The following is a 23,639-nucleotide window of genomic DNA, read 5'->3' on the forward strand; positions in this document are numbered from 1 at the left end:
ATTAACAATAGATGTAAAACTTCTGGAAAATTTTACCTTTGAATAAAAAGGCTCTATTTATCTGCCTGTGTATGGACATGTATGTGTGGTCTGTGAGCCAGCCAAATAATTATAATCATTCACCATACAGTCAGATTCTTATTCAGCTAAAATTAGACAAACCACCAGGCTTTCACATACGTGGCCTGAATAAGCCTCCCAGAAAGCCTGTGCTCAGTAGCTTCGGTTGTGTCGGATTCTCTGTGACCCCATGGACTGTAGCCCACCAGGCTCCTCTATCCACAGGATTCTTTAGGCTGGAATATTGGAGTGGGTTGTCATTTCCTCCTCCAGGGGATCTCCCCAACCCAGGGATTGAACCTCTGTCTCTTTTGTCTCCTGCATTGCAGATTCTTTACCCACTGAGCCACCTGGGAAGTCCCACAGTAAGCTTATGAGGTGGGTATTAAGATTATTTCTCTTTTGGAGATAGAGAAAGTTGAGTTTCCTTCCTGAGTGGTTGAGGGTCACATGATTACTAGGGCAGTTCTGGGGTACCTGGATGCAATGACCACTCACTGTCCTGGGAACTAGCATTCATTCATTCACCTACCATTAATTCAATACTTCATCCATGTCGTGAGGCTTTGTATGTTGTGTTTCATGTAATTATTACAACAGCCCCACAAGGTGTGGTTTCGTCACCATTCCCACTTTACAGAGGAGGAAATCAAGATAGAAGTCACTTGGGGAGCTTGTCTTTAGGAAGTGGCAATGCCATATTGTCATGGAGGATTTCTGATGCCAAAGTAGCTGCTCTTCCTACCTCAGCATACTGCCTGAACACGTTTCATAAAAGCACTCTGTCTTTTAAAAGTGAAAGTGTTAGTTGCTCAGTCATGTCTGACTCTTTGTGACCCCATGGACTGTAGCCTGCCTGGCTCCTCTGTCCGTGGAATTCTCCAGGCAAGAATACTGGAGAGGGTAGCCATGCACTCCTCCAGGGGATCTTCCCATCCCAGGGATCAAATCCGGGTCTCCTACTTTGCAGGCAGATTCTTTACCATTGGAGCCACCAGGGAAGCCACCAAAAAAGCACAGAAAGAGAAAAACAAGTCAACAAAAAACTTGACAAGTTTCAGACAACTATAATCATAATGAAGCCAGGTTTATAGTTGGACATAAAAATAAGGCTTATGGGAAAATGTGACTATGTTGGATAATGAGTAGAGGGTGGTTTCAGCTTTCTCATGTCCTCCATTTAATGTTTCTTAAGATCCTGCTTCAGGGAGCTTCCTATAAGTCTAGTCTTTCCTGCAGTTTCTGCCAACAGTTTCCTTGGCTAAGCATCAGAACATTTCTTATTTCCTGGGGGACCTGTGGACATTCAGCAGGGTACAGCTCATATTCCCAGGGAGCAAAGTGAAGGAAAGCATCCTGAATAAAAGTCTGTAGCACATACTTTCTTTGATCCTTCAAAGTAAAAATGGTATTGAAGTGCACAAAATTAATTTTCCATTAATTTAAAAGATGCTAAGCAACAGAAGACCATGTCTAATTACTTGGATGCCTGAATCTCATATTGTTGACTTCATTTACTTTTGGAAAGACAAGTATTTCCATGAAACAAAATTCTTCTGCAGAAAACGCCAGTTTCCTGAGAGAGGAAACCAAATACCCAAAGCATGAGGAAGATGAAGAAATGAAAAGATCTTCAAAGATATGAGGCCCCAGACCTAAATGGTATCTCCCAGAGACTCCTCACATTTCCTCTCAGCCTCACAGCCCTTTCTTAGAGATCCTACTCTGAAAGCTGCCCCTACTGTTTTTGCTGAGACCCCTAGGGACCACCTCTACCTCCCTGGGTCCAGTGTAGATAGTAAATATTTGTTGATTTCCTAACAAAGTAACACACACTTCATGGTTCAACAAGAATTTATTATCCTACATTTCTGGAGGCCAGAGGCCCAAAATGGGTGATGAGATCAAGGTGCTGGCAAGACTGGGTTCCTTTTGGAGGCTGTAGGCACGATTAATGCCCTTGTCTTTTCCAGCTTCTAGAGATCACTCACATTCTTTGGCTTGTGGCCCCATTAATAGCCAGCGATGTCAGACCAAGTCCTTTCCATGCTGCCATCTCTCTTGTTCTCCCTTATCTGCCTCCCTCTTTCACCTTTAAGGACCCTTGTGATTATATTAGGCTCACCCGCTAGTCCAGGATAGTCTCCCCATCTCAGGGTCAGCTCACTAGCATCCTTAATTCCATCCATAATGCTGTTTCTCCTTTGCCATGTCACATAACATATTCATGCATCACGGGGATTAGGACACAGACACCTATAAGGAAAAGGAAGATCTGTAGGTACAGATTGCACACCTTGATTAGCTGAATGAACAAGATCAGAAAAAAAAAAAAAAAAAGCTTTGTCTAGTCATCTGTCTTTTTAGTCAAACCATGATTTTGAATTGATGATGAACATAGACCTACAATTTAAAAATAACCCCGAATATGGAAAGTTTGCATTTATCCCTTTGAAAAGTCCATTGAATATCTGTGACTTAAAAAATAATAAATTGTAATGATAAAGGAAGATCAAATGGTTGATGTCATAGAGTATTTAAATCTCTGTGCTATAGAAATAAAAATCAAACACCATCACCAGAAAAAATAAAGTATGCAAAGACTCAAAGTCACCCTATTTTATATCTGGCTTCCTATCATGAGAATATAATTAATTGACTGTGGAGATGACCCAAATTCCAGGTATATCATTTCCTATAATCCTTGGATGTAGATCCTCATTAGAGTAAAGTCAAGGGAACTGCACTGTTTTATCACTATCTTGCCAGGAATACTGTTTAAATATATGTGTTCACAATACATTTTTAAGAATTCCTGTAATGTACAGCAGTGAACTTGCTTCTTTCCTGCAATAACCTCACTGATACCCATTTTATTGGAGAGCAAAAAGCTAGCATTTAGTTGACTATTGCCACCCTTACTCACCTGGATGAGGTTCACATCATAAAGTATCTCGGTTTTATATGTTTTTCCCATCAGAGAAACAAAATCCTAGAGAAATGCAGCTTTCTCTATCCAATTTGAAGGGCATGAAAAAGCAGACATGGAGATTCTGAAAGACATTTAAGGTTACTATGAGCACTTAGTGTTTGGCATCCTTTCACATCAAAATAACATTTTGGATGCAGTTTTCCCAAACCTTATCAACATCCCAGTTCATTCTGGTATCTGTTATATCTATGTGACAAAATTGACCAGATGAAGAGAAACAATCACCTTATTTGGAATTTAGAATCTCACGTGATCCCTCTAATGTCATCTTGGTTTCGAAAGTCTTTCTTTATCAAGTTTCCTTTTGAGATCTTATTGTTGTGGATGACTTCTAGGTTTTAAGGCACAGTTGAAAGCTGCTCTCTTCCTCCCCCCCAAAAGTGCATGCTTTTGCTCGGTCGCTTTAGTCATGTCTGACTCTTTGCAACCCTATGGACTGTACCCTGCCAGGTTCCTCTGTCCATGGGATTCTCCAGGCAAAAATACTGGAGTGGGTGGCCATACCCTCCTCCAAGGGATCTTCCCAACCCAGGGATCAAACCCGTATCTCTTACGCCTCCCGCATCAGCAGGGGAGTCTTTACCACTGGCGTCACCTGGGAAGCTCCCCAAGAAGTGGGTTCCAGTTAAATTTCTAATCATTGCCATGTAGCTTGTATTTGTGGACCCTTGTCATCTGCCATTCATGCAGGTGTATTTCTGAAAGCCATCAATTTTAGCCAGTAATTTCCCATCTCCCAGATTATCTTTCTTCTTGTTACAATTCAAATTACTCTGTTAAGAACACCATGCACTATCTTATTTACTTTAGTATTAAGAAAACTATCCTCAATTTACAGGTAAAGATGATGAGGCTAAGAAGAATTAATATACGTAAATCTTACTGCTGGTAGTGGTGGAGGAGGGACTTTACCCAGGCTACCCAAGGCCAGCACCTGTGACTTGAACCAAGTAAATAAACCTGACCACTTCTGTGAGAATCCCAGGGACTGGGGAGCCTGGTGGGCTGCCATCTATGGGGTCACACAGAGTCGACATGACTGAAGCAACTTAGCCGCAGCAGCATGTAAGAATAAGATCTTTCCAGAAGCTACCCTCAAACTGTCATGCATCATTACTGGTGTAATGTTAACTTTGTTAATAACTTAAATATATCTTTGTTGTTGTTCAGTTGCCAAGTCATGTCCAACTCCTTGAGACCCCATGAACTGCAGCATACCAGGCTTCCCTGTCCTTCATTATCTCCCAGAGTTTGCTGAAATGCATGTCCATTGAGTCAATGACGTTATGGTAGCAAACAATTTGAAATAAACAATTCAAGGAAATTCAAGAAAAATTTCAGTGTCTAGATCTTGTAAAATGACAGAATTTTCTCTTTATTTCTCCTTGAATTTTCAGATTTTACTGTCTTGTTTCAAAAATCACAAATTGATACACTATAGGACTATGTATCATTTTGATCTTTTAAAATTTAAGCAAGTATATTATATAATTGTTTGTATCTATATGTGACATATTTGAAATAGATTTTAATTATAGTCAAAAACCATAATTTAAAATTTACCATCTTAGCGATTTTAATTGTACAGTACTATTAGTTTTATTCATATTGTTGTGCAACAGACCTCCAGTACTTTAATCTTTGCAAAACTCTATCCCTATTAAATAAAAAAAAAATCACCATTTCACCTTCTCCCCTCACCCCTTGGCAACCACCAATTTATTTTCTATCTCAATTAATATGACTACTTCATATACCCCATAAAAGTGAGACCAGTACTGGAAAAGGTCAGTTTTCATTCCAATCCCAAAGAAAGGCAATGCCAAAGAATGCTCAAACTACTGCACAATTGCACTCATCTCACATGCTAGTAAAATAATGCTCAAAATTCTCCAAGCCAGGCTTCAGCAATGTATTCATGAACCGTGAACTTCCTGATGTTCAAGCTGGTTTTAGAAAAGGCAGAGGAACCAGAGATCAAATTGCCAACATCCGCTGGGTCATGGAAAAAGCAAGAGAGTTCCAGAAAAACATCTATTTCTGCTTTATTGACTATACCAAAGCCTTTGACTGTGTGGATCACAGTAAACTGTGGAAAATTCTTCAGGAGATGGGAATACCAGATCACCTGACCTGCCTCTTGAGAAATCTGTCTGCAGGTCAGGAAGCAGCAGTTAGAACTGGACATGGTTCCAAATAGGAAAAGGAGTACATCAAGGCTATATATTATCACCCTGCTTATTTAACTTATATGCAGAATACATCATGAGAAACTCTGGACTGGAAGAAATACAACCTGGAATCAAGATTGCCGGGAGAAATATCAATAACCTCAGATATGCAGATGACACCACCCTAATGGCAGAAAGTGAAGAGGAACTCAAAAGCCTCTTGATGAAAGTGAAAGTGGAGAGTGAAAATGTTGGCCTAAAGCTCAACATTCAGAAAACAAAGATCATGGCATCCAGTCCCATCACTTCATGGGAAATAGATGGGGAAACAGTGGAAACAGTGTCAGACTTTATTTTTGGGGGCTCCAAAATCACTGCAGATGGTGACTGCAGCCATGAAATTAAAAGACGCTTACTCCTTGGAAGGAAAGTTATGACCAACCTAAATAGCATATTGAAAAGCAGAGACATTACTTTGCCAACAAAGGTTCGTCTAGTCAAGGCTATGGTTTTTCCTGTGGTCGTGTATGGATGTGAGAGTTGGACTGTGAAGAAGGCTGAGCGCCGAAGAATGGATGCTTTTGAACTGTGGTGTTGGAAAAGACTCTTGAGAGTCCCTTGGATTACAAAGAGATCCAACCAGTCTATTCTGAAGGAGATCAGCCCTGGGATTTCTTTGGAAGGAATGATGCTGAAGCTGAAACTCCAGCACTTTGGCCACCTCATGCGAAGAGTTGACTCATTGGGAAAGACTCTGATGCTGGGAGGGATTGGGGGCAGGAGGAGAAGGGGACGACAGAGGATGAGATGGCTGGATGGCATCACTGACTCGATGGACGTGAGTCTGGGTGAACTCCGGGAGTTGGTGATGGACAGGGAGGCCTGGCGTGCTGTGATTCATGGGGTCACGAAGAGTCAGGCATGACTGAGTGACTGAACTCAACTGAATATACTATTTGTCTTTTATAACCAATTTATTTTACCGCGAGGTTCATCCAGGTTGTAGCATGTGACTGTACCTCTTCCTCTTTTCAGGCTGAATCTCCCCTTTGTATGCACGCACCACCTTTTGTTCATTCATCTGTGGGTGTGCCCTTGGTTTGCTTCTGCCTCTTAATTGTGAATAATGCTGCTATGAACATAAGTGTGCAAGTATCTCTCTTTGAGGCCATGCTTTCAATTCTTTGGATCATACGCTAATTCTAGTTTTTATCTTTAAGGAAGCTCTGAACTGTTTTCCACTGTGGCTGTACCATTTTCCTTTCCTATCAACAGTGCACAGGGTTTCAGTATTTTCACCTCCTCACCAACACTTATTTACATGCACAAGAATGAAACTGTACTTTTCCTGACACCATTTACAAAAATTATCTCAGAATGGATTCAAGACCTAAAGGTAGGACCTAAAAGTATAAAATTCTTAGAAGAAAACAAGGGAAATTCTGCACAATACTGGATTTGACAATAATTTCTTGGACGTGATACCAAAAGCATAATAAGACAATATGAATAGAATTCCCGAAGAGCCAAATATGTGTTTTGGCCGTAAGGACAATTACCCATTTTTTAGGGCAGGACTATGATCTTCAGCAATGTTCTACCTGTTCTGAGGGTTTTGCTTGAATTTAACTTTTACATGCATCTGAAGTCTTATTATTCTGTTGGCATACATCTTTTCTTCTTGGAGGGCATGATACAGAATTCTCCTCTGCTCAGAGAATTAAACACTTCAAAGAGGAAGTTAATACATTCTTACATTGTGCTCAAGATGGTACATACAATACAGGCCAAATAGATCTTGTTGAATGTCTGATTTAATTTTACACATAAGAAAAGCTGTAGCTTTTGATATGAATGGATGGAATTGAATCTTTATGTTTTGATTATTTTTAATCAATATTTTGCTCTAAAAAGACCATTTCAGGCCATGTGTAAATGGATAAAAATACTGAAATGTTAAGACCTTAACTTTCTCAGAATAAATTGTCAAATATATTATAATCTATCAAGCATTGAATGTCTCTGAAGTTAATTTGATGATTCCAGAGGGTTACTCACAAGAAAAATTAAAATTGCAATTTAAAATAATAATTTTTGAAGCAGCAAAATTTGTATTTTCTTCTTTATATTAAATATTTTAATACTTATAAAGATATTACTTACATCTGAAGATTTCTTTATTTATAGTTATAATGTCATATGAAGAAAAACATACAAATTAATAAACAATACTCATTCTTTAACTATATTGGTTATATATGGTTGCTTTGTCATACGATTTTGGTTTTTATATTATTTTTGTGCTATCAAATCGCTTAATAATTCAGAAGAGTGAGATAAAGAAGTTCAGAGGTTTCCCTGAAGTAACTTAAGTTTGAATCTATACAAATCAAGAGATTGTGCTTTCTCACTACAAATATATTTCCTTAGAACAGGAGGTGTTTCCTTTAAGTTAAGACAGCCTGGGAAACAGACTCAGAGATACAAAGATGAATTGTTAGTCTTATCTAAGAAACACAAGATCTCACCACTTCAAACAAAAAATAAATTGTTTTTATGCATATTTTCATCTCTGTATATTAATTATCTTCTTAGTCAACCAAAGATCTATCTAATCTGAATGTCACATACTACTTTCTGGTATTACTGATTGCAGATTGTAAGTCAGACCTTATTGTAAGGCTTTTGGTTTTACGTCTTTCATAGGAAATGCAATTTAACTCCAGTTTTGCCTACTTGCAGGTGCTTGTAAATCTTATTGCTAAAAAATGTTTAGAAGTATTGACTGGTTGATTATTGATCACCCTTAGGAAACCACTGGCTTGGAATACACCTAAATCAATCTTCATGCTTGCCTGCTTTGACTACCAATTCCACCGCAGACAGATTTATTTACAAAGGCAATGGGCTGTTTTGCTAAGATTTTAGATTAACTTTGGGATAGCTGTGCTTGACTGCATTAGAGCAGTTATTTTTTAAAAATTATGAAATGACTACAGTATACTGCAGTCTACAGTATACAGAGTATACACTAGTCAGAGTATACTCTGAGAACCAAGAATTCAGAATAAGTATTGTGTGCTTTGATTTGTGTAGGAGAAATATGTTTCTCAAAAGGCATAATGATATTATACATTCAGTGTAGGCATGACTTTTCCATAATTGATGTGGGCAGAGATGGGATTAATAATAAAAGAAAAAACCTCCTATCACTATAAAATTACTTCTCCTATTCTATAAAAATCCTCCTATCTTATAAAATCACTGCACATGGTGACTGCAGCCATGAAATTAAAAGATGCTTGCTCCTTGAAAGAAAAGCTATGACCAACCTAGACAGCATATTAAAAAGCAGAGACATTACTTTGCCAACAAAGGTCTGTCTAGTCAGTTATGGTTTTCCTTGTAGTCATGTATGGATGTGAGAGTTGGACTATAAAGAAAGCTGAGGGCTGAAGTAGTGATGCTTTTGAACTGCGGTGTTGGAAAAGACTCTTGAGAGTCCCTTGGACTGCAAGGAGATCAAACCAGTCAATCCTAAAAGAAATTGGTCCTGAATATTCATTGGAAGGACTGATGCTGAAGCTGAAGCTCCAATACTTTGGCCACCTGATGAAAAGAACTGACTCATTTGAAAAGACCCTGATGCTGGGAAAGATTGAGGGCAGGAGGAGAAGGGGACGATGGAGGATGAGATGGTTGAATGCATCACCGAGTTCATGGATATGAGTTTGAGCAAGTTCTGTGAGTTGATGATAGACAGGGAAGCCTGGAGTGCTGCAGTCCATGGGGTCTCAAAGAGTCAGACACAACTGACCGATTGAACTGAACTGAACTGCAAACCTCCTAGAAATTTAACAGGGCTTGAAAGTAGGGAAAACCACTAGACCAATTCAGGTATGCCCTAAATCAAATCCCTTATGATTATACAGTGGAAGTGAGAAATAAATTTAAGGGCCTACATCTGATAGACAGAGTGCCTGATGAGCTATGGAACGAGGTTCATGACATTGTACAGAAGACAGGGATCAAGACCATCCCCATGGAAAAGAAATGCAAAAAAAGCAAAATGGCTGTCTGGGGAGGCCTTACAAATAGCTGTGAAAATAAGAGAAGCGGAAAGCAATGGAGAAAAGGAAAGATATAAGCATCTGAATGCAGAGTTCCAAAGAATAGCAAGAAGAGATAAGAAAGCCTTCCTCCGTGATCAGTGCAAAGAAATAGAGGAAAACAATAGAATGGGAAAGACTAGAGATCTCTTCAAGAAAATTAGAGAAAGCAAGGGAACATTTCATGCAAAGATGGGCTCAATAAAGGACAGAAATGGTATGGACCTAACAGAAGCAGAAGATATTAAGAAGAGGTGGCAAGAATACACAGAAGAACTGTACAAAAAAGATCTTCACGACCCAGATAATCACGGTGGTGTGATCACTCACCTAGAGCCAGATATCCTGGAATGTGAAGTCAAGCATGCCTTAGGAAGCATCACTACGAACAAAGCTAGTGGAGGTGATGGAATTCCAGTTGAGCTATTTCAAATCCTGAAAGATGATGCTGCGAAAGTGCTGCACTCAATATGCCAGCAAATTTGGAAAACTCAGCAGTGGCCACAGGACTGGAAAAGGTCAGTTTTCATTAGAATCCCAAACAAAGGCAATGCCAAAGAATGCTCAAACTACCGCACAATTGCACTCATCTAACATGCTAGTAAAGTAATGCTCAAAATTCTCCAAGCCAGGCTACAGCAATACATGAACCGTGAACTTCCTGATGTTCAAGCCGGTTTTAGAAAAGGCAGGGGAACCAGAGATCAAATTGCCAATGATCCGCTGGATCATCAAAAAAGCAAGATCAGATCAGATCCGATCAGTCACTCAGTCGTGTCTGACTCTTTGTGACCCCATGAATTGCAGCACGCCAGGCCTCCCTGTCCATCACCAACTCCCGGAGTTCACCCAGACTCACGTCCATCGAGTCAGTGATGCCATCCAGCCATCTCATCCTCTGTCGTCCCCTTCTCCTCCTGCCCCCAATCCCTCCCAGCATCAGAGTCTTTCCCAATGAGTCAACTCTTCGCATGAGGTGGCCAAAGTGCTGGAGTTTCAGCTTCAGCATCATTCCTTCCAAAGAAATCCCAGGGCTGATCTCCTTCAGAATAGACTGGTTGGATCTCTTTGTAGTCCAAGGGACTCTCAAGAGTCTTTTCCAACACCACAGTTCAAAAGCATCAATTCTTCGGCACTCAGCTTTCTTCACAGTCCAACTCTCACATCCATACATGACCTCTAGAAAAACCATAGCCTTGACTAGATGAACCTTTGTTGGCAAAGTAATGTCTCTGCTTTTGAATATGCTATCTAGGTTGGTCATAACTTTCCTTCCAAGGAGTAAGCGTCTTTTAATTTCATGGCTGCAGTCACCATCTGTAGTGATTTTGGAGCCCCCAAAAATAAAGTCTGACACTGTTTCCACTGTTTCCCCATCTATTTCCCATGAAGTGATGGGACCGGATGCCATGATCTTCGTTTTCTGAATGTTGAGCTTCAAGCCAACTTTTTCACTCTCCACTTTCACTTTCTTCTATAAGCTTTTGAGTTCCTCTTCACTTTCTGCCATAAGGGTGGTGTCATCTGCATATCTGAGGTTATTGATATTTCTCCCTGCAATCTTGATTCCAGCTTGTGTTTAGAGAGTTCCAGTAAAACATCTATTTCTGCTTTATTGACTATGCCAAAGCCTTTGACTGTGTGGATCACAAGAAACTGTGGAAAATTCTGAAAGAGATGGGAATACCAGACCACCTGACCTGCCTCTTGAGAAATATGTATGCAGGTCAGGAAGCAGCAGTTAGAACTGGACATGGAACAACAGACTGGTTCCAAATAGGAAAAGGAGTATGTCAAGGTTGTATATTGTCACCCTGCTTATTTAACTTCTACGCAGAGTACATCATGAGAAACGCTGGGCTGGAAGAAGCACAAGCTGGAATCAAGATTGCCGGGAGAAATATCAATAACCTCAGATATGCAGATGACACCACCCTTATGGCCGAAAGTGAAGAGGAACTAAAAAGCCTCTTGATGAAAGTGAACGAGGAGGGTGAAAAAGTTGGCTTAAAGCTCAACATTCAGAAAACGAAGATGATGGCATCTGGTCCCATCACTTCATGGGAAATAGATGGGGAAACAGTGGAAACAGTGTTGGATTTTATTTGGGGGGGGGGGGCTCCCAAATCACTGCAGATGGTGACTGCAGCCATGAAATTAATAGACACTTACTCCTTGGAAGAAAAGTTATGACCAACCTAGATAGCATATTCAAAAGCAGAGACATTACTTTGCCAACAAAGGTCCGTCTAGTCAAGGCTATGGTTTTTCTAGAGGTCATGTATGGATGTGAGAGTTGGACTGTGAAGAAAGCTGAGCACCGAAGAATTGATGCTTTTGAACTGTGGTGCTGGAGAAGGCTCTTGAGAGTCCCTTGGACTGCAAGGAGAATCAACCAGTCCATCCTGAAGGAGATCAGCCCTGGGATTTCTTTGGAAGGAATGATGCTGAAGCTGAAACTCCAGTACTTTGGCCACCTGATGTGAAGAGTTGACTCATTGGAAAAGACTCTGATGCTGGGAGGGATTGGGGGCAGGAGGAGATGGGGACGACAGAGGATGAGATGGCTGGATGGCATCACTGACCCGATGGACGTGAGTCTGGGTGAACTCCGGGAGATGGTGATGGACAGGGAGGCCTGGGCTGCTGCGATTCATGGGGTCGCAAAGAGTCGGACACGACTGAGTGACTGAACTGAACTGAACTGAAGTTAGTGCTAATTTTAATCTCCTTATAAAATATATTTAATAAACATAGAATCATACCTTACTAGTTCTGTATTTCTATGCATATTCCATACTTATCTTATTGATTGAAAGGAAAAAAATAAAAATATAACACTCCGAAAGCATAAGGAAACGATAAAAAGCTGAGCGGCAACGTGGCTTAGCAACTGAACCACAGCAACTACAGCAACTGTATGTAATTGATAAATACACTAACGAGTCTTTTTTACAGTTTGGCTGAGCTGTAAATTTTGGAGTGGAAGCCATGATTATAATATGCAACAGATCAATTCTTAAGAGAGAGAAATGCTGGCACTAAAAATAAATAATTCCCCATCACATAAAACTTGAAGACAAATAAACAGAAATGCTTAAAAGCCAGACTTCCTATTAAATCATTCAAATTCTATTAATGCAAAGCCAGGATAAAGAACAAAATATTGCCGTCTTTAAATTATTCCGACATCAGATTTAACTAAGATTTCTCAAAAAAAAAAAAAAATACTGCTAATTAAATAGTATCACTCTTCCTCATCATGTGAGCTTTGGCTCCATAATCTTTGAAACTACTTTAAAGGACACCACTGCTAAATGGACATGATATCAAAATATACAATCAAGGAGCAAAGAATATCAGTTAGATTAGAAAATCACTCAATCTTTTAGCTCTGATTCTTTTTTTAACATATGTTCTTAACACTTTCCTTTGAAATGAAATATAGTTACTTCCTTAAGTGTTGAATGACTGAAAGTAAGATAATCAATTATCATGTGGCAGGTTAGAAGAATCCCTTCTGGTCTTCCAGGGTCTTATTTTCAATCAGGAATGAAAGCATTTGAATCAGTTCTTTGTCCTGATGCAAAATAGAAGAGTCCTTTCCTCACTCACCTCCATAAGCTCCCCTGCCCTTAACCCTTAGCCTTCAAGCATTTTCCCTGAGCAGCTACAATCTGCATAGGAGCCCTTTCTTTGAGGGATCATGAACACAACAGCCTGAAGGGCAGCTCTCTCTGTCATGATGTCTCTGTCATCTGCTCTCTTTCAAACATTAGGTGGGATCTCAGAAGAGCAGGAAAATATATTCTGAATCCCCTCTTCTCTCTCCTTCCCCATACCATCCAGTTCCCAAATGTGCTGACTTCACATTAATAGCATAACTAGCAGTATCAATATCAATAACTGGGAGAAATATCAATAACCTCAGATATGCAGATGACACCAGCCTTATGGCAGAAAGCAAAGAGGAACTAAAGAGTCTCTTCATGATGGTGAAAGAGGAGAGTGGCTTAAAACTCAGCATTCAAAAAACAAAGATCATGGCATCTGGTCCCATCACTTCATGGCACATAGATGAGGAAACAATGGAAACAGTGACAGATTTTATTTTCTTGGGCTCCAAAATCACTGCAGATGGTGAGTACAGCCACAAAATTGAAAGATTGCTCCTTGGAAGAAAAGCTATGGCAAACACTAGACAGCGTATTGAAAAGCAGCGACATTACTTGGCCAACAAAGCTCCATTTAGTCAAAGCTATGGTTTTTCCAGTAGTCATGTATGGATGTGAGAGTTGGAAACATAAAGAAGGCTGAGCACCAAAGAATTGATGCTTTTGAACTGTGGTGTTAGAGAAGACTCTTGAGAGTCCCTAGGACTGCAAGAAGATCCAACCAGTCAATCCTAAAGGAAATCAGCCCTGGATATTCATTGGAAGGACTGAGGCTGAAGCTGAAGCTCCAATACTTTGGCCACCTGATGCAAAGAGCTGACTCATTTGAAAAGACCCTGATTATAGGAAAGATTGAAGGAGGAGGAGAAGGGGGCGACAGAGGATGAGATGGTTGGATGGCATCACTGACTCAATGGACATGAGTTTGAACAAGCTCCAGGGAGGTGGTGATGGACAGGGAAGTCTGGCACGCTGCAGTCCATGGGGTCACAAAGAGTGGGACATGACTGAGTGACTGAACAACAAGAGCGGCAGTATTCACCGGATGAGTTTAAGTTAATGAGTCCCGCATCATATCTCTGATACAGGCTCTGTGGCTACTCCCGTTGGGTAGCCAACTGGGTGGGGCCTGCCTTTAACAACACCCTGTAGTATGTGGAGGCACAGAAAACAGTGGTGCCCAGCCTATAGGGCAGGGAGACCGTTGTCAATTATGCAAAGGAAGATGTGGTCCTGGGATACAGCTGTTGAGGTGGAGCTGTGGCCACTGCATTCTTCAGGCTGGGAGGAACCAATAGGAACATAGATGCCAATTAACTCCATGTGTAATGGGGGCAAAGTTGGCTTGGCCAATGCCAGACACTGTGCTTAACCCCTCTTGAAGCTGCTGTCTTGGCAGATGACATAGGACCTACACAGCCAATAGAGGTCATTTTAAAGTTTTGGGGAGGAGGGGGTTATTTTTTTTTAACCTGTTGCCTTATTGGAACATGTTCTTTAATGTTCAAGAATCCATTGTTGGCCCCAAGATCGACTAGAGGAAAGCCTCTGGGTAGGCTTTACTGTGGTGAGGCATCCATCTTACAAAATTTAGGGTTTAGGCCCTTTTATTTCTCCAGTTAGTAGAGAAAAAGCAGCTTCAGCAAAGATCAGATTGAATAACTGGGCTCAATTAGCCTTGGATGGGGAACAGAGATACTGGTGTGGAACTTCCTAGTTCTTGAGGCACCGCCTTCCACCTGTTCTCAGTCATTTTTCCTGAAGTTGAATGTGACTTCACTGAAAATGGACTATCTCCCTGCCAAAGCACAAGCACAATATTTGCACATATAGTCTCTTCTCGGTGACCTATTTAATACCATTTACGAACTTCAGGCAGAGCCAAGTATTTATGGAGTGGGCATGACAGACGTTCTCCTGGGGTGACAGGGGCATGTGAGGACTCCTCTCTGCAGGACACACTTTTAGTGATAGTTGAATTAGTTTACAAGGTAAAAATTTTCTACTTAACTCCTGTAAATCCCCATTTCTCATCTGTAATTGTAATAGTAACTTCATTATTGAACACTGTGTGCCAGCTACTACTCAAAGCTTTTTGTGTGCAGTGATCTATTTAATGTTTATAATAGCTGTATGAGATGGGGTCTATCATTACATATAATTTCACAATAAGACACATAGCCACCTTGCAGGGTTCCAAAAGAATCCAGTGACAAAAAAAAAAAAAAAAGAATCCAGTGACATAGGGCATATGAAAACCACCAGCATAGCGCACAATCTCTGGTTCTTTTCTTTTTCTTTATAATTGCTTTACAATGTTGTGTTGTGCTAGTTTCTGCAGGACAACAAAATGAATCAGCTATATGAATAAATACATCCCCTCCCTTTCGAGCCTCCCTGCCACTCCCCCATCCCGGTCTTCTCAGGTCATCCGTGAGCACTGAGCTGAGATCCCTGTGCTATACAGCAGCTCCCCACTAGCTATGGCACATACGGCAGGGTATAGATGTCAGTGCTGCTCTCTCAGTTTGTCCCAATCTCTCCTTACCCTCCAACCCTGCCCCATGTCTACAAGTCCATTCTCTAGGTCAGCGTCTGTATTCCTGCCCTGCAAATAGGTTCATCAGTACCATTTTTCTAGATTCTATATATATACACATATATATGCTGTAATTCTTTTCTTTCCCACTTAATATAGACTTGAAATGCAGCTCAGATTTAAAAGAAAAATTTGGGAAAGCAAGAGATAAAAGAAATACAATATGGATAACTGAAATTGCTCTGTGCAAAGAAAACTCTAATAAATAGTTGTTGGAAATCAAATTTGTGTCCTCTGAACAGAACCATCACCAGCTTCTAATAAATTGCCATAGTATGAAGCAGAAAGAAAGAAGTGATCCTACATTTGCACTGGGTTTTTTCTACCTAAAACCTTGGCTTTATAGCATGTAGTTACTATTTCTGAGACTTTCATTCTTTTATTCATTCATTCCGTCAACAAACAGCTATCATGTACCTTCTACGGGATGGGGGGCATAAGCATTAGGTATCAGGTGTGAACAGAGTACACGCCCCACTCTCGTGGAGCTTAAAGTCTAGTGGAGAAGACAGATCTTAATCAAATGGTCTGTAGATGTATAATTGCAGAGACTTAATGTGGCTTGGGGAGCATAGAAAAAAGACTTTTTGAAAAATTAGGATTTGAGTGAGGAAAGGAAAGAGGAAAACCAGAAGGGTATGGCAAATGGAGAATACCAAGGATGGCTATTGGATTTTTCCATCTAAATTACTAATGACCTTAGCAGTTTTGTTGAAATGAAAGAATTTTAAGAGGGAGTTGGTAGAAGGTTATGAAATGGAGATAGTAAGCAAAAACAAACAAAACACAAGAAGAAGAAGTACCACCTTCAACAAGCTTCATAGTGAAGAAGAAGAAAAGGAATGTTAGCTGGAAGGGGCAGATCCAAGGAGAAAAACATCAACGTAGTTTGACTGTCAGCTCAACTGCCCTCCTCTGCCTATAATGATAATAGCACATGAGCAAGATAGTTGCCCAGATTGAGTGATGCTTTAATGGGAACCAAAATTACACCCACACAAGAACATGCACTTGGTAAAATTTAGTATATGGAGACAAATGAGAGTTTTATTATTTTTAAAAAATTTGGACAAGGTAGGAGTTTTATAAAATATAATGCCTCTTTCATTTACAGTGAAATTTGACCCATGTTTCAATTTAAAATATTCTTAATAAATACTTTCCAGACACACCAGAGTAGCTCCACATAATTAGGCGAATATATATTGTTTCAAATTTACCATCTCTTAATGTTCTGTGTGTTAAGTAGTATTCTACTTTGGTGGGTTATATAGACCCATAGCATGCCACTGGTTGGTTAAATGAAATATTTAGGGAGGAAATTAACTATTTCAATCCACTAGCAGTTTATTCCTGCTCTGGGAGTCAGTCAGTTGTTGCTGCTGCTGCTCAAGTGAATAAAACAGTCTGTTAAAAAAATTGTAAAAAAAAAAATCAAAAGAATAATTTAAGAATAACATTCTACAGATTTATATTCCCCTTAAAGCCATTGTTATCAGTACAGTTTTAGATGCATTTATTTCTCCATCATCAATAGGTCTCTCTCACATTTACATTAATTGCTTTCTAAAAATCACAGTAACTACCATTTTATTTATAGGAAGAAATTACTCCACACTGTGGCTAAAAGGACACCACTGATACTTAAAACATGAGTATGAGGCTAAGAACCTAACCCCACACCAGGGAGGGTAGGCATCCCAGATCTGAAAGCCAAATTTCATTAGAGATGTTAAATAGGTTAATTCACAGAAATTGATCCAAGTAACTGTGGTAAGTATTTTCTCTGTTACTGTTTCTCTTGACATCCTCCCCTCTGGCTACCGATATATTTTTCTACAAACAAAGTAATTAGTAAAAAGCATATCTAATAAACTCACAGGCAGTCACTGTTGATCAGATATGGAAATCACGGTCTAAGAAAATAAAAGCCATCCGGTCCATCCAGTTGTGTGGTATGTGAGACCCACTGACTAAAACAAAAGCTGTTCAAGTTCACCAGTCTGGATGCTAGTGCTCTTCCCCCCAAAACTGAGAAGGAGAAATGTCGGGGTTATTTTGTAAGCAAGGAATCACAGGATCTGGAATAAATTGCTTTATCAGGCAGACAGCTAGAAAATCCTATTTGCAAAATAGCTCCCTCTAGCATCTTTCATGTCCGAAGTGAGACTCAATTTTGGCTGCAAAAATGCACTCTTGTCAGCGGTAAGGAAGAGAAATGGGGTTTCTCCCCATTCTCAGAAAGACCGTTGCCTGGATGAATGGACCGCTGGAGCACAGTGTCTCACACGAGCAGAACTGACCCGGCAATGGTCACCGTCTCGGGCCCTGGAGGACAATCCCTTTGAGCCGCCGAGGAAGGAGAGTATCCAGACCGACTGGTCCGAGGCAGGCAGCCCAGGGTTGCACGGTGCCCGGCCACCCCTCCAGGCTCGAAGGTCGGTAAGATACCCTGGGTAAAGGTACCAAGTGGCAGAGGGGAGTGCTCCCGCACGCTCCTAGGTCTCCGCGCGCTGGGGCACATCAGGACAATGCCTGGTGCCTGCAGTGGACAGACTGGAGAGGGGGAGGGGCGGAGGTGGCTGCTCCCCTTCCCCCCACCTTCCCACCGGCACTCCCCTTATCCACTCCCCACCCCCCCACACTCCCCCGCTGCTTTTACCTGCGGCAGCTGAAGCGCAGCCCTTGGCTCTTGTTGAGTCCGCTCACCTGCTCCAGAGTGGACAGGAGCCACCGTCTCCACCGCTTGCACCCGCTGCTGAACGGGCCTCTCTGAAGACAGGATACCCTCCAGGCAGCCCAGGGCCAAGGTCTCAAGGCTGGCATTTCTCCGCGCCCTGCTAGGACGCCCCGGCAGCTTGCCGCCGCGCTCGCCTACCTGCTCCTGAGCTGCCCTGTCCTACAGGGACAGACACCCTCGCCTGAGGCTGAGCCCTCTCGGGCGCCCTACCTGCCCACCTGGGGCGCCCTCGGCCGCAGCAGCCCCGACGGCCCCAGCATCCTCCTTGCCAACCCCGGGCTCCGGGTACCCGTGGGCCGCTCGCTTTGGCTCGACCCGCTCCGGGACCTGGTGATTCGAGTGCAGCCGGGGGACCGGTGCGAGGTGACGGTGTTGGACGCCCTGCCGCCGCGCCACGGCGCGCTCTCCCCGCGCCGCTTCCCCTGCGCCTTCGGGCCCCGCCAGGTCCGCTACACTCACTGGGGCGCCCGCAGCCCCGGACGCGCGCGGGTGAGGCTGCAGCTGCGCTACGACGCTGCGACTTCCACGGTCCCGCTGCCCTTCATGCTCGCGGTGGACGTGGTCTTCCACCGGCTGAAGCTGGTGACCCGCAACCGGCCTTTGGCGGTGGAGGAGCTGCGCGGCTGGAGCCACGCCATTGACAGGAGAGTGCTGGCCTTTGCTTCCCTGGAGCCCGGGACCTCGGCCACCCGCAGGTGCCAGCTCACCCCTGTTCCCCCGAGGGTGGCCCACTGCCCAAGTATGGGCGTTTGGCGGATGCCGCGGGGGCCCCTCTCCCCAGGGCCAAGGCCATAGACTGTGAGGCTTTTATCCGGGCTGGGGTGCACTACCAGCACACCTCCACCACCCTCTCGCCCAACCGGGACTATGTGCCCATGGTGGGGGAGCTGCTAGGGCCAGGGGACCCAGGAGCTGAGTCAGAGGAGTTGCTGCTCCGAGAACATTTCCAGCTGCTGGTGAGGATCCTTGAGGGATCCGAGAACACGGCGCCCAGGCCCAGCATCGCAGCTCCGATGATGCTGGAGGTCCATCAGTTCCTGCTGACAGCCCTGACGCCCGACGCCCTGGCTGCGGAGGACAAGGAGTCTAATGCCGATGACCTGGTCTTCAACATTCTCAATGCTCCCATCACCACGCCGGGATACCAGGGCTACATGGTGAGCACTGACGACCCCCTGGGCCTTCCAGTATCCTTCTTCAGCCAGCGGGAGCTGCGGGAACTGAAAATTGCTTATCAGCCCCCTACGGAGAAATTGGATGCAGAGCACCTCTTCCAACTGGAGATGGAAGTGGTGGATGCAGATGGTGCCACCTCAGACCCCTTTGCCTTTATGATGGTTGTGAAACCCCTGAACACCCTGGCCCCGGTGGCTAGCTATGACTGGGGACTACTACTTTTTTAAGGTCAGTCAAGGCCCCTCTCCAGCGCCAACAACCTTCAGATCAGTGATAGTGATCACCTGGAAGAGGTGAAAGTGTCTGCCATCAGGGGCTTGAGACATGGGCAGCTGGTCGTGCTTGGGGCACCAGCAGGGTGCAAGCATTTCCCGCCAACGGACCTGGCAGCAGGGCGAGTGGTATACCAGCATGATGGCAGAAACACCTACAGTGACAACATTGTCTTCCGGATGGAGGATGGGCGCCACCAGGTGGAATTCCTCTTCCCTCTCGCCATCATCCCTGTTGATGATGAACCACCAGTGGTCACTGCCGACACCAGGCTCTCGGTGACAGGAGGGCAGGCAGTCCAGATCTCCCCCTTTGTCCTGAGTGCAGTGGATATTGATTGTGAGGACTCGACCATCCACTTTATGCTGGAGGACCAGCCTCTGGTAAGAGAAAAGGAAGAAAGGGGGGGGATCTGGATCCCAGTTCCTCCAACTCAAGGCAGCATCTGGGGGAGATGCTGCTGCGGCAGTCGGAAGCACCTCGGGCTCCTGAAGATGAAGGCTGGTATTACATGGGACAGGAAGGACTTTATGAGAAGGTGGTGACTGAGTGGCTTCAACAAGACATAGTGGAAGGGAGACTCTTCTACCACCATCTTGGACCCCTTGGCCCTCAATCCATAATGGTCCAGATAACTTTCCATGTGCAGGATGACCATGACCCACCCAATCTATCCAAGCAACATTTCTTCACCATCAGAGTCCAACCAGTGGATCTGCAGAGTCCAGAGCTGTTTCCAGGAACTACCCTAGAAATGACCGTGCAGCAATACCAACTCACTCACTTCCAGAAGAAACTCCTCCAATATATTGACCGGGACTCAGAGGACCAGCACCTGTGGTACACTCTGCTGATGCCCCCTACGGACACAGATGGCAACCACCAAGTCCAGGCTGGAGACATTGTGCTCGCTGATTCACCAGACACACCCGTTGTGCACTTCACCCAGGCCCAGGTAAATCACCATGAGGTTGCCTACCAGCCCCCCCGGAAGAAGCTGGGAATTGTACGGTGGATTGTGCAGTTCACCTACCAGGTGGAGGATGCTGCAGGCAATAGTGTACCTGGCACATTCACATTATTCCTGAGGCCTGTGGACAACCAGCCTCCCCAAGTCACCAACAGAGGCTTTACTGTCTTAGAAGGAGAGAGTTTCAGCCTCAGCAGTAATGAGCTGCATGTTTCAGACCCTGACACAGACATCGACCAGATTGTCTTCATATTAGTTTGGGGTCCCCAACATGGACATTTGCAGTACTTAAAAAAATGTATGGTCCCAGGGGAATATTTCACGCAAGCTGATATTGTTAATAGGAGTATCTCTTATCAGAACCGCAGAAACCAGTGATACCTTCCATCTGGAGGTAAGTGACAAGGTGCATCACATACCCATCACTGTCCAGATTTCTGTGCAACCCGCAGCAGCTGACAAAAGTCCCAGGACCTCTATTATAGGTAGTACATTATTAGATGTGTCCATAGATGTACTAGAAAATAGAGCCACTGAGATCACCATGGACATCATCCATGGTCTAAAGGACACAGGCAACTTGATGCTCTCTTTCACTGTGGAAGATAACCCCAAATTGGGCACTATTCTGGTGAATGGTTTACCCACAGAACGGTTCACCCAAGAGGACCTCATCAGTGGGACAGTAGTCTATGTCCACACGGGAGGTGAAGTTGGATTCCAGAAGCAGCCTGATGCCTTCAGGCTTGCCCTCTCCAAGGATTCTCATCAGCGGATGATGGGAGACAGCACAGTGGAAGAGGTGCAGGTTCAGGTGGTGGTGCTGCCCGTCAACAATGTGGCCCCTAAGGTCTTGGTCAGGGAGTCTTACGTTGTCCATGAAGGTGGGAAGAGTGCCTTGACCTTACAACATCTCAGCATTGAAGATGTAGACACTCCGCAAGATGAAATTCTCTGCACAGTAACTGGTCAGCCAGTCTCTGGCTACCTGGAAAATATGACACCAGCTCCTGGATCAGAAGAGACCCGAGCTGGTTATCTCATCAGCGCTTTCTCCATCAGAGCTGTCCAGCTAAGTCATGTCAACTATGTACAGAGTATCCACAAGGGGGTAGAACCACAAAAAGATCAATTCACCTTTTATTGCTCTGATGGCATCAGCTTCTCCCCAAATGTCTTCTTTCCTATAATGATCTTACCCACCAATGATGAGCAGCCTGAACTTTTTTCCCGTGAGTTTGTGGTCCTAGAGGGAATGAGCATCGTCATGGACACCCCACTGCTCAATGGAGCCGATGCTGACCTGCCACCAAACGAGCTTCACTTTCAGCTCACAGCCCTCCCTCCTCGGCATGGGCGAATCATACAGCAGCTGGCCACAGAGAGCCAGCCCATCCGTAGCTTCACCTTATAGGAGATTCAGCAGGCCTCCACCATTGTGTATGAGCATGATGACTCTGAGAACACAGAGGACAGTTTTGAGGTCTGGCTGAGTGACGGCAAGCATGCCACCCACAGGATGGTACCCATTGTGGTGGTCCTGGTGGACGATGAAACCCCTAGGCTGACCATCAACAATGGGCTGGAAGTAGAGACTGGACACACTGAGATCATCACCAATCGGGTCCTCAAAGCCACAGATCTTGACTCAGATGATAAGAGCCTCAGTTTTATCCTCCACTCTGGGCCTCAACAAGGACTTCTACAGTGACTGAGAAAACCTAGAGGGGAGGTGAGGAACAACCTCACCCTGGGAATGAACTTCACCCAGGGTGAGATTGACTGAGGCCTCATCTGTTACACCCACACAAGCCAAGGACTTCATGACCTTATCAAGTTTGATGTGACTGATGGGATTAACCCTTTGCTAGAGCACTATTTCAACATCACCATTGGCAGCTTAGACAGGGTCCTCTTCCCTGAGGTGGTTAGCAAAGGGGTCACCTTGACAGAAGGTGGCAGAGTGACCCTCACCACGGATCTGCTTAGCACCAATGACATCAACAGCTTTGATGAACAGCTGCACTTCAGCATCACAAGGGCTCCTAGCCTGGGGCACTTGGAAATCTCTGACCACCCTGGGGAGCCCATTACCTCTTTCATTCAGCAGCAGTTGGCTGGCAACAAGATAGTCTATGTTCGCACTTCAAATGATGAGATAAAGATGGACAGCTTTGAGTTTCAAGAGACTGATGAACATAATCCCGTGTTTCAAACCTTCAGGATCTTCATCACAGATGTGAATAATTAGAAACCTATCATGACCATCCATAAACTGATACTACAAGAAGGGGAAAGAAAATGCATCACTCCCTTTGAGTTGACAGTGGAAGACAAGGATACCCCAGATGATCTCCTCCTCTTTACCATCACCCAGGTCCCCATCCATGGCAGGATTTTGTATAATGGCAGTCGTCCTGTGACCACCTTCACCCAACGGGACCTGAACGAGAACTTGGTTTGCTACTGGCACGACGGCAGTGAGACAACTGAAGACAGTTTCTCCTTGACTCTGACAGATGGCACTCATGCTGATTTCTATGTCTTCCCAAACACTGCTGTGGAGACACACAGACCTCAGGTAATGTGGATTCACATAAGAAACTCCCTAGACAACAGGTTCTCCCAGACTTCCTTTAACAGAGATGCCCTGGCCTTGAAACACCTTCACCCTGGACATGTGGGCTTCCTGATTACCAGCAGGTCTCTGAAGACAGAGGACTGGGACAATTCCCACAGGCTCCAGAAGTATAAAGTAACCAGAGGACCGGCGCATGGCTTCTTTATCAACACTGGCCTTGGAAATGAGAGCATGTGAGTTTTTACACAAGGTTAGTACACAGTGTCCCCTGATGCCTTTGTCCTGCTCCTTAAG

The 23,639-nt window shown here is 43.8% G+C and overlaps 1 protein-coding gene and 1 long non-coding RNA gene across 2 annotated transcripts in view; one reads left to right on the forward strand and one right to left on the reverse strand.

Moving 5' to 3' along the window:
- Nucleotides 1-1,958: 1,958 nt before the first annotated feature.
- LOC129630244 (uncharacterized) lies at nucleotides 1,959-18,385 on the reverse strand. Its single transcript, XR_008703610.1, has 3 exons — nucleotides 18,268-18,385; nucleotides 2,987-3,113; nucleotides 1,959-2,316 (listed from the first exon to the last, which is right to left on the reverse strand). It is a non-coding gene; the product is annotated as an uncharacterized LOC129630244 (long non-coding RNA).
- A 62-nt stretch (nucleotides 18,386-18,447) lies between these two features.
- LOC129630304 (FRAS1-related extracellular matrix protein 3-like) overlaps nucleotides 18,448-23,639 on the forward strand; it is a gene marked incomplete at its 5' end in the record, with an annotated part of 104,754 nt that continues 99,562 nt past the window's right edge. Inside the window, 4 exon segments of the mRNA XM_055550806.1 lie at nucleotides 18,448-19,060; nucleotides 19,063-20,193; nucleotides 20,196-21,132; nucleotides 21,134-23,595. Coding sequence (XP_055406781.1) covers nucleotides 18,448-19,060; nucleotides 19,063-20,193; nucleotides 20,196-21,132; nucleotides 21,134-23,595 — 5,143 coding nt within the window.

This window comes from Bubalus kerabau, chromosome 16 (genome assembly GCF_029407905.1).
Source record: "Bubalus kerabau isolate K-KA32 ecotype Philippines breed swamp buffalo chromosome 16, PCC_UOA_SB_1v2, whole genome shotgun sequence".
Classification (NCBI taxonomy): Eukaryota; Metazoa; Chordata; class Mammalia; order Artiodactyla; family Bovidae; genus Bubalus; species Bubalus kerabau.